A 15,875-nucleotide genomic window follows, 5' to 3' on the forward strand; every position below is an offset into this window, starting at 1 on the left:
TCCAAACAACCCCCCACCCCCAAAAAACAAAACAGAAAAAAAGAGAAAAAAGCTGAGAGAGAGAGAGAGAGAGAGAGAGAGAGAGAGAGAGAGAGAGAGAGAGAAACAAAGAGAGACACCAGATATTTAAGTCAACTGGTTTTTAACAAAAAATATATTCTTTGTATTGTTTCTTTAAACATCAATCTGCCCTTCCATGCTTGGGAGTCACAGTCCCATCTAGGCTTAATAAAAAGAGCCCAAATGCCTGGATTTTCAGTACAAAAAGTCCAAAAACATGAAAGGGGGGTTGGGGGGGGGAGAAAAAAACAAAACCCCAAAACAAAACAAAGAGAAAAAAGAAAACAGAAAAAAAAAGAAAAAAGAAAAAAGAAAAAAGAAAAAAAAAAGCCCCCCAAATCCCCAAAACAAAACAAAAACAAAAAAAACAAACACCCAATGCTCTCATAATGCTACAAACCCTCCACAAACTTTTCTAGCGTGTCTCCCGTGGTATCACCAACCAGGGACAGTTCACTGGACAGCGCACTCCTGTTGGGGGTATTCAGCTGGGGGAGCATTGCACTCTGTTCAGGGTTCCCCAGGTGTCCCTGATCCATGGAGCTGGCCATGGTGACTGCGAGTCCGGGGTGAGGGGAACCAGTCTGGGGTGAAACATGGTGTGGTGAAGGCTGGGGCTGTATCCGTGGTGACGGGCTGGAATGTGGAGGCTGGGATTGGGGCCGTGGAGACTGCACAGGGGCTGGAGACCGCACCTGGTTACTAAGGGATGTGGCAATCTGCTGGCCAGGGAGATGTGAGGCCTGTGGCTGTCCTGAGAGCATGTGCTGCTGGGGGCTCATGGGGTTCGGCTGGCCTGGTGACCCAATTTGTTGCTTCATCTGCTGCTGCTGCAGAATCCGCTGCTGCAGGGCCTGCTGGATATTAGGGGTGCTGTCTGCCCCTAGCCCAGGCTGCCCCATCTGGCCAAGTTGTCCCATTGGAGCAGCCATTTGGCCCATGGAGCTGCCCTGGATGGGGAGGTGCTGTTGCAGACGTTGCTGCTGCATGGCTGGGGCATAGCCTCCAGGTCCTTGTGGCTGCTGGAACTGGCTATGTCCCGCCATGCCCCCGGCCAAGCTGGCACTGCTTTGTTGTTGCTGCTGCTGCTGCTGCTGCTGTTGCTGCTGCTGTTGGTGTTGTAGCAGCTGTCTCCTCACCATTTCTCGGTACTGTGGATTCATGTTTGCCATGTTGGGGTTGTGTCCCGGGTTCATGATGTTCAGAGCCTGTCCCTGGGGGTTCAGGCCTCCCATTGCCTGTTGTGGTGGAGGCACACCAGGCCGTGGCACACCAGCTTGCATTGCGTTCAGGTTTTGCAGGCTGGGTTGCTGGTGCATGCCAGGCTGGGGCTGCATACCAGGCTGGGATTGAAGTCCGGGCTGAGGCTGCATGCCAGGCTGATTGGCCACATACTTGGCTGTGCGTTGTTTGATGAAAGCTGCCATTAGCTGTGGGTTTGATTTGAGGATATTCAGCACCTGCTGCTGCTGCTGAGGAGAGCTGGGTGACTTTAGGGTCCGAAGCAGGTCTTGCAGGGCACTTGGCGAGATGCTCCTTGGTGGCTGCACATTGGGCATTCGTGGCCCAGCCACCGCTGCCTGGGCCTGCATGGACATTACAGGCCTGGGCATGCCTGGCATCGGCTGCTGCTGAGGGATGGGTGCCTGCTGCCACTGCCCAGGTGGCATGCTGGACATGACAGGCCCACTGACTTGATTGGGACGGGGCACATTCAGGCCCACAGGAGCCATTTGGCTTCCTGGGGTTCCCATACCTGCACGCCCTGGGGGCATGCCATTGTTGATGTTTGCTCGGTACAGATGCTGCTGCTGCTGGGCCTCACGTTCAATTTGCCGGGCTGCTTCTACTGCTGCAGGTGGGGGCTGGGCAGGGGGTGGGGGAGCTGGCACCTGGTTGGTAGGCTTCCCAGCAGACACTATTGTGGGGGGCTGAGTCCGGGCTACATTAGGGAAGCCAGCTGGTGACATGTTTACAGGTGAAGGCTGAGGCTGGGCTGGGGGTTGTGGTGTTTGGGGTGTGCTGGGCTGCTGTGTAGGAGTCCCGGGTGGTGCTGAGGTAGGAGAAGGCAAACTCTGCTGAGGCACATTGCGGGTGTTCATGGTTGCCATTCGCCGGCGCATGAGCTGAGCCTGCTGCAGGCGATGCTGGATCTGCTGCTGGCGGAGCTTGTGTTTGATGTTGAGGCAGAAGGGCACAGGGCATTTATTTTCTTGGCAGTGTTTGGCGTGGTAGCAGCAAAGAGCAATGAGCTGCTTGCATACTGGGCATCCTCCATTAGTCTTGCGCTTGCAGCCCTTGGTGTGCTGCACAACTCGCTTCATCTTCTGGCAAGATGGCAGCGAGCAGTTGGCATTGCGACACTGGCAGGCATGCACCAGGGACTGGATGCAGCGTTGGATGCTGAGACGCCGTGACTCCTGGGGGCTCTTGGACTGTGGCTCACCCTGACTGCTGCCCTCATCATCTAGGCCTAGCCCCCACTTCACCATTTTATGGGTGTGGCTCTTTGTGTTGTAGCAATTGATACAAAGGTCATAGTCCTGTAGACAAGAGAACAGAGCAGCGTTAGCACAGGCCCAGCATAAGCAGATACCCTTAGGCATGGGGCACATTATAGGACCAAGGCTTGAGCAGTTATTAATTGTTCCCTTCTTTCCTTCATGTGCTTTAGGAAAAGTATCAAGACTTAGAACTTGAGACTTAACAGCAAGGACTAAGAACACTGGGGCCATTTCCTCCAGGCCCTATCAGGGCAGGCACTGTGAGACACTATCCCTAGGAGACATGACTCTTCCCCAACAATAGAAGCCCCAGTGGCTGATACTTGAACTTAGAAACTGAAAAGGAAGCATTAAATCTAAAGGCTAGGAGCTTGGGAGATAGTTCAGAGGGGAAGAGGATTTGATGGTCAAATATGAGGACCTCCTCAGTATTCACAGAAAAATCTGGGTATGGCAGTGTGCTTTAACAGCAGCACAGGACAGTAAGAGGACTGCTGGTCAGTCACCAGCCTAGCTCAAGAGTCAGTGACATTTTTCTTAAGGAAATGAGGTAAAGAGCTACAGAGTAATTCTCTACTGGCCTCTGTGCTCATACACACAAATATGCTTACTCATCAATAACATACTCACACCCACCCACAGAATACATCTGAAGATGAAGTCCTATGGCTGGGCCTAGAAATTGTGCTCACAGAAAGCACACACAAAATCCTAAAATCAGCAAGGCAGAAAGAGGATTGAGAGAGAGGGGTGGGTGTGTGTGTGTGTGTGTGTGTGTGTGTGTGTGTGTGTGTGTGTGTGTGTGTGTGTGTGTGTGTGTGTGTGTATGGTAAGAGGGGATATGAGGGAACAAGAACTCAAAGATAGACAAAGAAGGAAGGGCTAGGCAACATTTGAACTGACCAGGATAAGCTCTACAAGGGTAAAGACAAGCTACTCATAGGGCAGGAGGCAGTGAAACCGCCAGTAGTTTACAGCAAGTCTCCTAACCACATTCTGCAATCCCACCATTGGACCTGATCAAACGTGCCAACCTGCCAGAAGGGTGAAAGGCAAGGCTAGAAAGAGATAAATGCACTGGAATCCTTGTTTTGCGAAGCTCTTTCCAGTCAGGTTGCCTCGGCATATGGTCTGTAGCTGTGGCAGACAGGAGCAGATTAAGAAAGAGGACTACAAGGGTAACACCCCTATCCTGGGACAATGCTGCATAAGGAAAAAGACCGGGAGGTAGGTGGTAGGGCTTACCTCACACACAGTGCAGTGCCAGCGTGTTTCTACATGGTGTTTGCACTCATTGCAGGTATAGACAAAGCGGTCCTGGCCCTGTGTGTGCAGCTCCACCAGCATGCACAGAGTAGACCATTTGGAGCGGCGTAAGGAAGAGAATTCCCAGTGCTTGTCTCTGGCCAGGGTGAGAAAGGCGTCACGCCCATCCATGAGGTCACAGCTAAGCAGGGGGTCAGGGTCCACGATGGGGGGCTGAGTGCTAATGACAGGCCCAGCATGCAGATGAATCACAAAGAAGACCTGAAAGGAGGAGCTGCATTAACCCCACAGAGAAGCAGTGCATGCCAAGTGCAGGGCCACATCTTCCTGTGGAACAGGAGGATAACCAAACCCAGGGACTGCTTGAGACTCTGGCTTCCTAGGATGGAATTTAACTGATAAAAAGCCAAACAATATATTAACAAAGTATTGTTCCACCTCCTCCTGTCTCAGACTTGTGCAGGAAAGCCCAATCCCACAGGCAGGTGCCTGCTGTTTCTTTGGATACTGAATACCCTAGAACCCCCACCAGCCTATTGCACTACCTCCTTGTGCTTCTCCATGGTGGCGTATAGCTTCTGTGACAGGTCGTTGGAAACATTGGGCATGCTGGGCTTCTTCTTGTTGGCGCGGCTAATGCTGCTTTTGTTTTTGTTGGTCTTCTTGTTGTTCTTTTTCTTGGCATTCTTGCTGTCACCCTGACTGCCCTGCAACCATATGGAAAGCTGTCAGACCAACACCTATTTCCTAGGCTATGAGGTTCCACAGACCTCATATGCACCTGGGCCACATGCTCCTGCCAGAGGGCTAAGAATGGAATCCTCCCAGCCTAGCCATGGCACCTGTATGTTCCACTGGCAGAAGTGCTATGTTCCATCCTGCAAGCTCAGTGCCTGTTCCTTTGCCTTGGGAAAACCTGCTCATTTATATGAATTTTCAGAAGACATGGGGAAAGTGTAAATGGGAGGTAGCACCAGGAAGATCTTTCCCACTCACTACCTCCACTAGGGTAGAATATGTCTAAGCTTGTCTTGCAAGCTGTTGTTACTACTTTCATTATTGCTCTTACTATATTCATTAGACTTAGCTGAAGTCTAAAAGGGACTCACTTGTTCCCTAATTCAAGTACTCCAGTGATCCTACTGTGAAAAGAACTTGGAGTGTCACCCATTTAGAATAAAATACAGAAAAGCTAATCTGATCCAGAGACATTCTTTATCCTGTAGTACTAGGGTAAAACCTAGAACCTTACATATGCTAAGCATGTGCTCTACCACTGAACTATAAAGTATGCTCTCAGCTCCGTAATAGAATTTCCTTAATGGATGCTATAGAACCTAGGTTTCAAAATCATCACTCCTGCCTCAGGTTCTTGAGTCAAATTATATTTTAATAAATAATTTTGTTTTAAAAATAAATTACTGCATGGGTGTGTATTTCTGAGTGTGCCACAGTGCCCATACAGAGGTCAGAGAGCACTTGTTTAGGGAGACTGTTCTCTTCTACCATGGGGATCCCAGGCTATCACACATGCAGCAGGTACTCTTAGTAGACCCATTTCGGTGGCTCTCAAATAAATTTTATTTGGGATTTTTTTTTCTTGAGACAGGGTTTCGGTATGTGGCTCTGTAACTCACTGTGTAGACAGATCAAGTTGGTCTTGAACTCAAGGAGATATGCCTGCCTCTATCTCCCAAGTGCTGAATCTAAAAGTGTAGGACGCCACATCCAGCTTCACGTCAATGTTGTAAAGCAACAGAGCAGGGATAGTGGTTTATACCTTTAATCCCAGCACTCAGGAGACAAGCCGAGCTCTGAGTCTAGGCTAGCCAAAGCTACATAGCTACAGACCCCCGTCACAGAAAAAAGAACAAGAACAAGAAAAAAAAGAAGGAAATTACTTTCCATCATCTTGTGCAATGCACTTTGGTTATTTTTCCAGTAGAGTTTTCTTTTCCCAAACTGTGGTTGAATACATGATATGGTGTCCTGTCTCCCCTACTTAATACCACCATAAACATACCTCTATTTCCACTAACTTGAAATTCTATTCTTATTTTTAACTGTTTGAGAATTTTACATGCATATAGTATGTTTGACTAAGCATTCTACTCCCACTTCCTCCCCACAGAGAATCTGATTTTTAATGGCACAGCAGCATCCCCCTACAAAGTGTTGGCCATACCTAAAGTTAGCCCCGCTAAGAGGCTGTAGGTATCTCCTTGAGGAAGGCAAGTCCTTGCCCTCAGCACCTCAACTGCATACAACAGCAGATGGACTGGTCAACCCTTTCCCTAGCACATGCTAAGTCCTTGGGTAGCCAGTGAAGGCCAGCTTAGGCACAAGACAGGTCCTCTGGATAGTTTTACTGACACCAAGCCAGAGGCTACCTTGGATGGCTCAGCTTGTTTTGTATTCTCTCAGAGTCTTTTTCCCCTTGGTAGCACAGCTGTCCTTGTGGCTCTGCTGTGCTGTGCACCGGGGACTCCTAAAGCTGGACCCACATTCCACTTCCTCAAGGGATGCCACCATTACTGTCCTTTATAAGTCCAGACAAATTGTTCTAGGTCAGGACACCTTTTTGCTCTGAGGCATGGTTTGGCCAGTGGTCTCTTGGTCTCCACAACAGTATACCCTGTGCCAGCCACTGAGACCTGCTTGTTCTTTTAAAGCCAGGCTGAACATGGCCCCTTTCCAGCTTCCTTCTGAACCATTCTGCAGTAGAGTAAGAAACCACACTTTGTTGAGGACCAGTCAAGTTCCTGAGATGAAAGGATGGCTCAACCAGTGAGAGGAAGTTGGACAATGGGGACAGTTTGGGAGCTCTTGGGAAGCACCAGGGACACAAAGTTGCTTCATCTAGCCTGTGCTTTCTCTGTTAAAGCTGCCTTTTTGAAGACATTACTCAATATGCCCAGTGCTTGGCATGCTGCTACCACTCAACAAATCACGTGTGCACTGAGTATGTATGCTGACCTGCTGTTCCAGGTGTGGCCACATGCTGCCAGCTCTTCTAGCCCTGATGGATCCCAGTCTCAACCACTTCCTTTAGGGCACTGCAGGCATCATCACAGCCCACTCTGTTTTCTCCCTCATCAGAGAATGTACCAGCTTCACACAACACACTACTTAATTCATGACTTCTCATATGCCAAGCATCCTCCACAGAATTAACTGTGCACACCTACTGAACCTACAACCATAACCACTACATACCACTACATACAACTGTGAGCTCACACAGTGCCTTGTGATCTTCAATACAGCACACTTCCTCTGCTCCCCTGAAGATCCCATCCCCACAACTCACATGGAATCCCTATGTCACTGTTTCAAAGCCACCCCTGGACCACCTGCTGTCTTCTTTACCTTAAGCTCCTTTCTTCTTAGATTTCCCTATCACCTAAAAACACACTATGTAGTTATTCAGTCCCTTCCTAGTCCTCCTAGTGTAAGACACCTGTTGTAGCAGAATAAGGTCTTGTTTAGTTCACTCTATACTCCCTGGTGCACATGGATAGCAAACAGGGAACAAGTTGAAAACGAAAGGAGGGAAGGAAGGAGGGAAGGAAGGAAGGAAGGAAGGAAGGAAGGAAGGAAGGAAGCACAAAAGGCCAGCGGTACTTCCAGAATGCTAGCAAGTAAATCCCACCTTCTTCAGTGCACTTTACTGGCTCCAGTAAGACATTCCTTCTCCCCTCTACTCTCCAGGTCTAACCACTAGGCCCCACAGGAAATACCTCTTGTATAGAAATATCACATCCACTTATCATTGTTGATGGTGCTATTCTATGTATGTGAATGAGACAATTGCCACAGAAGTAAGACAACAGCAAATGTATACTGTCCAGCCTGCAACTCTGGTGGCACAGTTCTAGTTGGGGCTGTACCTCAGGAGTCTCACTCGCTGCAGTACTCTCTTCTTTTTTTCTTTCTTCTTCTTCTTGCTCTAGCTCCTTAATGCTTTCTTCCAACACATTAGGCCAGAAATCTCCTTCAAAATAGGGCAACTCCTTGGCACTCGTGAGCCTGTCTTCATTTGCTTGTTTGAAGATGTCCTGGGAGGAAGCAGAACAGAGGTGGAGTGAGGTCCTGTGGGGTACTGACTGAAAGGCCCACTGCTTTGACCAACTGTACAGTTGATTCTGCAGTTTCACCAGATGCTTCCAGGCTCTTGCTTTCTATTTCTTGTAAATGATCATAATTATAAAGAAGAGTGCCAGAGGAAAATAGACAAAGCTTGTCAATCACCAGTGACAAACCCAGCACCTTCCTTCAGCAGGAGTACCTTATAGTCATTAATGATCCTCTCTGCAAATGCCTTGTCCAGCATCTTCTTGTACCACTCTTGTAGTCGTTTTGGTTTGGGAATTTTCTGGTCAGGGGGGTGGCAATGAAAGATGTAGTCATCTCCTTCACTTGGGGGACAGGCCCAAATGTGTCCTGTCACATACCTACAAGACATACGAAGCAAGCCAGACAGAAGTGTCAGTGAATTCAGATCTATTTCTGATGAACTGTAGCTTAAGAACTTAAGGAACTCAGAAAGGACAGAAATAAATATGAGGATAAAAACAAAAGATATGACTATAATGCTAGTGTAAGTCTTATAAATACTTGGGCTCCAAACCACTATGTGAATGGAGCAGGGGTGGAGGTGTTATCTTCAGCACTTGCCAATTCAACCCTGGATTCAATTCTGAGCACTTTGTTCTCAGAAGGACATGCATGGAGCTGAGCCTGGCAGGGCACTTAAGGGATGTGAAACACTGGTTTCCTCCTTACTTCCTCCTGTGCACTAGAAAGGCAGCTCAGGCAAGTAATTCATCAAATTCTTCAGCAAATGCTTTCAGGTTTGGGACACAAATGTGACAAGTATGGTATAGAAACAGAAGCACTGTGTATTGAATCATGATTGCCAATTATAATAGAAGACCAAAAAAGACAAATATACAGACACAAAGTAGATGAGTGGTCGTTTGCGGCAAGGGGCAGGTGGGACATGGAGTACCAGCAAGAGGGCAGGCACAGAACTCTGTGCGGGAGTGAGGTACTTGGAGACTGATTAACGGGAATAGTCACACCAGTTAAGAACACTAAAAACCATTGACACCCCAGACCTGAAATAGAGGCAATAAGCATGACATGAAGATTATGCCTCAATAAAGTGGAAAGAAAAGGAAAAGCAAGCAAAGGCAGAGGAGATACCAGGCTCTGGAGTCAGGCATGTGGGAACCTCAGCAAACTTCTGAACCAATATATTAGAATAAAACTAAATGAGAAAAACTTACTATTTTACAAAATAGACAAAAATGTTTTTATTGATTCTGAATAATCCAGACTCACCCCAATTTCTTCACATACTCTAGATATCCAATGAGGATCTCATGGTAAACAGCTGTCCGGAGGCAGCGGGGCCGGAAGAAATGAATACTGTCCAGATAAGATATGTATACACGCCTGTGAGGGAGAGGCAATGGGTATCATTTTTAACTCCAGGTAACCCTCAAGATTGAAAACAAACACCAACACCTAAAAGCCCCCAGAAATAGGGTTTGATAGTAGTCACACAGGCCACATAACAGGATGTGAAAAACTCTAACCAAAATCCCAGCTGAAAACTAAAGAAATAGAAATAATATCCTGCTGTACAACAAAAAATATGGAAATCCCACCCCCTCCCCCTGGAGGGGGCAACTTAGGAGAATCCACTTCTTTGCCCCACTGACCCAAAATCTAGACTAAAACTAACTCTGGGCCAGAGGCACCTAGCTGTTGCTATTCTGGCTCCCAAGTGACCATCTTGGTGAGACAAAACAACATTTAAGGCCACACACAGAAAAAGCATGCCACACTACCACCAAGACCTTTCATCTCCTGAGAATTTATGGAAAAAACCAAAACCAAAACCAAAACAATACCAGCAACAAAAAACAAAACAAAACAACCTAACTGGTTATGTCAATTCACTATGACTTTATTTTAATCTAGCACCAAAATATACAGCTCTAAGATACCTGAGCCTTGATCATACAAAATAGGGCTAAAAGACACATTCAGAAGTAAGATGGAAGACTACCTTGTATTTGGTGGGGGGCAATCAGAGCCATATTCTTGCACATGCATTCCAAAAAAACACACATCGACTCCATCGATTTCCTCAAAAGCAAAGAGTGCTTTGGTACGATATGGGAAAGATTCAGACATTTCTCCAGAATCCACAAACCTGAAACAAGCCAAAGCCTGGTGTTTACAAATGTGTATTCCAACTGCTTTTGAGCTAAACCTGCTCTGTAGAAGAGCTCAAGGCAACCCCTTGCAACAACACTCATAGCAGTTTCAGGCTGTGCTGCAGTTCTTCCTGGTTCTGTTTCTTTGGGAAGGGAGTAACATCTCTGCTAATAAATTGGGATTCAGAAAAGAAAACATGCTAGTTGCCATAGAGCTTCTGTATAAGGACATCACACTTTGAGTCCTACAGAGACAGGGATAGGGACTACTCACAGTCTAGGACAGAAGAAGGAACACAAACCTTGACTTCATTCCCGGCTTGACCTCCACAGTCTTGTCTGAGCTGGCCACCACTCTGACAAAAACCTCCCCAGCTTCAGGGTGATTCTGGCGCCTCAAAAACTTGTTCACTCGGTCTTCCAAATGGTTTCCCAATCGTGTGGTCTGCAGCCCTAAAACAGTTTTGAATGAACTAGATTAGGCAGAGCAACATGTTGTTGAGGTTATTTCACCTCTGCTACTTTCAAGGACTAATAGCTGTTTTGTAAGAACAGAAGAGCACCATCCTGTGACATCAGTGTCTTAGGAAGGAAAAGCAGATATAAGACTTAGGTACCATGTTTCTCATCAGCTAGTTATCTGTCCATTTCTAACAGTAAGGGACAGGAGAGCCATGAAGATGGCCAGAATCTGACAGGATGCTCAAGTCCTGGGTACCTCAGAAGAAACTTGTTGGACAGGCCCTGCCCTGGACCTATGCTGAGTTTACTTTTGTCTTCTGTGAACTATCTCAAGGATGCCAACAGGCAGACTACCCATGACTCCAGAACTAACTTGAAGAACTCTTAACAGCAACAAGGAACATGACACACCCTTGGCCCAGTCAGTGGCTGAGTTCCCTTCTACCTAGCTCACTTGCAGTCTAAAGTGGAGCTTAGGACACCTGGGCTGAGATACAGCATCAGCCAAGGACTGCTTACTGCCTTCAGGGCTGAGTGACTATTCTGATAAGCACAGGTGTAGGGCCAAAGGACCTCACAAGACCATCATTCTTGTTAAAATTCTTGAAGGAAATTCTCTTCATTCTCACCCATATGCTCTAGGACAGCAAGCTTTGTCCCCAAAGGAGACAGCCTGAAGCTCAAAATCCAAAACAGCACCCAAAAAGTCTGTGATAGAAGCACCCTTTCTGGATAGGGCTCTTGGTTCTGAGCTGCTTGAGAAGGATCTGGCAACAAATGTTCTCTTAGTATTTCTGAAATCTACTTACTGTTTAAGCTTTCTTAACTGATATTGAAAACATGAGCCAATCATAAGTGGATCAAGCTGAATGACTCCAATGAAAATGTACAGAGCACTAGAAAAACTTACCCATGAGAACTGATGACCACTGAGCTCTGAACCCTCACATTGAGAGGTTTCAAAACAAGACAGGAGAATCTAAAGAAGTTCAAAGCACACAATCCAGGAAACAGAAATCTTCAGTAAACTTACTCTTAGCACTGAATTTGTTTTCTTTCCGAGGTCTGCCAGTTTTCTTCAAGCAGTTGTCACACACAAAACTGCACAACAAATAATGGATGTGATCAGATTATACTCAACAGTGTATGTTGCCAAACCAGTGAAATGCAGCACTGATATCTTGCTGGCAGTTGAAATCACATCATTGGAAAAAGAGTGAGGAGACAGACTGTTTTGGAGTCTACAATTTGTAAAGCAGGCAAACACAAGGCTTAAATTTAGAACCAACTGTCACCCCCCTTAATTGCTGAATTCTTGCTGACAATGAACAAGACTTGGGAGCACAGCCACCTCCCCCAAGACTGCTGCTCCCCCTTCCCAGAGATCACAAAAAAATCAATCACGCACCCTGAAGGCCAAATGATGTCATAATGTAGAACGCAAATCTGATGCATCTTCCGGCCACACTCTTTGCAGTCAACAAAACTGGAGACAAGAAAACTAAGTTATACACCAGGAGCTACACAGCCATAGTCTCCAACAGGAGTTTAAATGTATGGCACACACTGTTGTCTAAGCCGCTGTTAGGAGTTCTGACATCATGCAGGTGCTGAGAAACTCAGATGTGCTTTGCACAGTCACCTACATTAGTTAATTTTATTAGGGAAGAAACTGCCCCCCCCCCCCCTTTTTTTTCTTTTGAGAAAAAGAGATCTGGCCATGTAGTCCAGCCTGGCCTTTAACATCTGATCCATGATTCTTTATTTGGATTCTTGGGATTTCAATCAGGTTGTCCCATTTTCATAGCAAGTGCCATTATCCATTAAGTAATCTTGCTGACTCCCAAAACTTTTGTTTGTTTGTTTTTCAGACAAGGGCTCTGTGTAACAGAACCTTGGCTATCCTGCAGTCATTTTGTAGATCAAGCTGGTCTCAAACTCACAGAGATCTGCCTGCCTCTGCTGGGATTAAAGTTGTGTGCTACCATACCCAGCTCCTGAAACCTTATTTTTAAACATTACTATGATAAAAGTATATTTCAGTCCAGTGACTCTAACATTACTGTGCCCTTTCAAGACCTATTCTTTCTCTATGTAAATTTCAAGCACCTAAATGGGCTTAAAAAACAGAAAAGTATTTTCAGTGTTATAAATATTTGCTCCTAATTCTCAGACCCACCCACCCCAAAGCTACAGAAAGAAAAGTAGCTAGATGCTAGCAGCCCTCGTTGGTTTGAAGCACAGGAAACGTCTGCTCTGAGTTGGTGACAGAAGGCATCAACGCTAACAGAAAGCGGATAAGCTTCTCTGAGTACACTCAGTCTCCTGGTACCACTTAAAAAATTTAGCTACAGCCACTTCCAAAAGCATTCTTCTCACTCCCAAGAGCAGACTCCAATAGGAACCTGCAATACCAAACCATCCAATGGTTTTTGCTTTTTAGTTTACTACCTCACTGCTACCAAAATCCACATAGCAGGAAAATTTAGGGTACCAGAAAGCATCCGAGTTTCCTTGAGAGAAGCCAAGCTCTTGATAATGCCTAGTTTCTTCTTGTCCCTTCATCATGAACACACCTGCTGTCCAACCATCCAGCTATGGTATATCCTACTCAGCCTCCCTGCTGCTTCTTCAGGAAGAGGAACCCACAGGGAACACTGTGGACAAGGCAGCTAAAGTCATGGTGGAGACCCCTTACCATACACCACTTGGTCATTTATGGCCTTCACTCCATTCCTCCAGTGCTATGTCCCATCAACTAAGTGTATCACCCATCTCTGAAGTGAGCTTGGTTGGCCTCCGTGCTGAGGTGAAGTAACTCACTTGATTCACCCTATCTTTACAGAGAGCCCATTCAATTCTTCCCTCCATCGTCAGTAAAGAAAATACCAAAACTGTTCCGTGTCTGTGACAATTCCTCCATGACACTGCACTTACTATGGAGCTCTCACTTCTACAATATTGCCTCTTCTCCCTCCAACAGGTCCAGCTTTAGTTGAGCTGACTTCCTGCCTAGGCTGCACCTAAATCTACCCAGGAGTTACGGAGACTGAAATCTTATTCTTCATGATCCCCACACAGGCCCACTCAAATGGTCTAGGGGTGTCTTTGTCTCTCTCTGTCTCTAAGTTTTTGTAGAAACAGGATCTTAGTTAGCCATCTAGCTCCAGCTTCTCAACTGTTGGGAATAGAGGGGAGTACCACTACACCCTGCTGTAGAGGTGGCCTTTCTACACTAGAATCGAAACTGTTTCTCAAAACATGTGGTTAAATTCATTAAGAGCCTCTATCACCACATCCCATGGGAGTAGATCTTTACCCTCAGGCTTGACTGGCCAATCATTCCTGTGGCATGTATGTTTTGAGTATCTTGTGTTCTTTCCTTTATGTTAAAAATGTTCTGTCCTCCTCTCTAGCACCTGCTCTTAGGTGAGAATCACTGACTCCAGGAAGCCAACCCCAACAGGGATGCTGCTGTGCCGATGCTAAAAGCCTTCACCTACTGAACTAAGCACACTGTGCCTCTTGCTGCCTGCACTCATCTGTTGCTACAAAAACCCACACAAAAAGGGCTGGAGAGATGGCTCAGGGGTGAAGAACACGGGACCCAAGTTCACCTCCTCCAAACAAACAAGGTGGTTCATAGCCACCTGTAACTCTGACACCCAATTTTAGTCTCCAAGGGCAGCAGGCACACATGCCCTGTACATTTAGGCAAACACTGATACATATAAATACATCATTAACATAGGGATGACAGTGACATGACAACATAACATGGAAAATCAGAAACAAAACTAAATTGTCGCTAAAGGTACAAGTGTGTCTGTGGGACCATCTCTACACACACACCAGCATTCATTAGGCATACAATCCTGTCCCTAAGTATCAGATAGGACAGAAGAAGTAAACGTCCTGAAAGAAATGTAGCATGGGTGGTGAGCAGCTGACCTCTCTGGATCTGGGAGATTTGGGGCCAAGAGAACAAAGTAATTACTGCTAGGTCTCAGACCTATCCCAAGCTTTAAAAGCCATTAAACATCAAAATTTGTAAATGAAGCATTCTCATGAGTGAAGGCAGTGGCACAAGACAGAGTTTTAGGTGGTGGTCCCATGATGTTTTCATTTTGGAATTTCTCTGGGACGATATTAGCACTTCAAGTTACAACCTCTGTTTGTTATAGAGTAACAGTGAGCAGTCCTTAAAGATGCCTATGACCAAACTCTCGAGATGTGTCATCAGAACTGAAACACCCATATAATCTTATCACTATTAAAATCCAGCAATAGGAGACTATGTTAGAGAAGTCTACATTAAGTTTTAAGTAACTTCCCAAAAGACAGTCCACTTCTATTATTTCACAATCTAATCACAGGTACTAACTTTCCTCATCTAAGACTGAAGGTGAAAAAGAGCCAGGTAGAGTAGTGCACACCTTTAATCTCACCACTCCTCAAGGCAAAAGCGATTTAGGGTTTATGAATTTAGAACAACCAGAGACACAGAGAGAACCTGTCTCAAAAACAAACAAAAAAACCCAAACAAACAAAAGGTAGGGGTGTGTGTGTGTGTGTGTGTGTGTGTGTGTGTGTGTGTATGTGTGTGTGTGTGTATACTCACGGTTCAGGATCTAAGGTATCATTTTTCTTCTTTTCAAATTGATCCTTGGAAATTGTCCTTATTTAAAAGAAAAATAAACATCTTAATTGACTGACATACATTCCTCTACCAACTTTTTTTTTTTCCTAAAAATATCTGTTCTGAACAACTATTAGCTTTACTCTAAGATTTAATTAAGACTCATCAGTATATGATGGTAAAATTGTGTTGAGATTTAAACATGTTTATTTTCATCAAGTTCATATGGCAAATAGTGGCTAAATTGGACTAAGACCACAGTATAATGGCAACATACCCTTAATGCAAGGTGGGAGAGCATCCATGGAGGAGTTCCCACTATGGAAGGGTGGATTATTTGGGTTTCAACTGAATGTATGTCAATTACTCTCTGTCAAGTTGTTGGTTCTCTCCTTCCACCTTCGTGTAGGTTCGGGGATAAATTTCAGGTTGCCAGGCTTGCAAGAAAAGTGCCTGTACCTATCAATTCATCACACTGCCCCCTTTCTGCAGCTTTAGTTTTTATTCTACGTGACATACAAAAACTTTCTAAGTTGGACATATCAATGATACAGTATCTGGCACTTGTGCACACTGTGTAAATCTTAAATTAAATACTAACTACCTCCAACACTTATCTTTGGAGGAGGAGTGCACAAAAACTTTCAAAATTCTTCCTTGTAGGCTTTTTTGAAATATACAACACATAACTGCTATCTACAGTCGCCATACTGT

General features: G+C 45.7%; 1 protein-coding gene across 3 annotated transcripts in view; it reads right to left on the minus strand.

The window, feature by feature from the left end:
• Positions 1-304: 304 nt before the first annotated feature.
• Positions 305-15,875, minus strand: part of Crebbp (CREB binding lysine acetyltransferase) — a 116,677-nt gene continuing 101,106 nt past the window's right edge. For all 3 annotated transcript variants that reach the window (XM_034505817.2, XM_076937301.1, XM_076937300.1), the window contains 11 exons: positions 15,144-15,200; positions 11,931-12,008; positions 11,556-11,623; positions 10,363-10,513; positions 9,910-10,056; positions 9,177-9,290; positions 8,119-8,284; positions 7,721-7,888; positions 4,376-4,537; positions 3,810-4,091; positions 305-2,603 (listed from right to left, as the gene is read on the minus strand). In XM_034505817.2, the coding sequence (XP_034361708.1) occupies positions 453-2,603; positions 3,810-4,091; positions 4,376-4,537; positions 7,721-7,888; positions 8,119-8,284; positions 9,177-9,290; positions 9,910-10,056; positions 10,363-10,513; positions 11,556-11,623; positions 11,931-12,008; positions 15,144-15,200 (3,544 nt within the window). In that variant the 3' untranslated portion in view covers positions 305-452. The remainder of the gene's footprint in view (positions 2,604-3,809; positions 4,092-4,375; positions 4,538-7,720; positions 7,889-8,118; positions 8,285-9,176; positions 9,291-9,909; positions 10,057-10,362; positions 10,514-11,555; positions 11,624-11,930; positions 12,009-15,143; positions 15,201-15,875) is intronic.

Source organism: Arvicanthis niloticus, chromosome 6 (genome assembly GCF_011762505.2).
Source record: "Arvicanthis niloticus isolate mArvNil1 chromosome 6, mArvNil1.pat.X, whole genome shotgun sequence".
NCBI classification, from domain to species: domain Eukaryota; kingdom Metazoa; phylum Chordata; class Mammalia; order Rodentia; family Muridae; genus Arvicanthis; species Arvicanthis niloticus.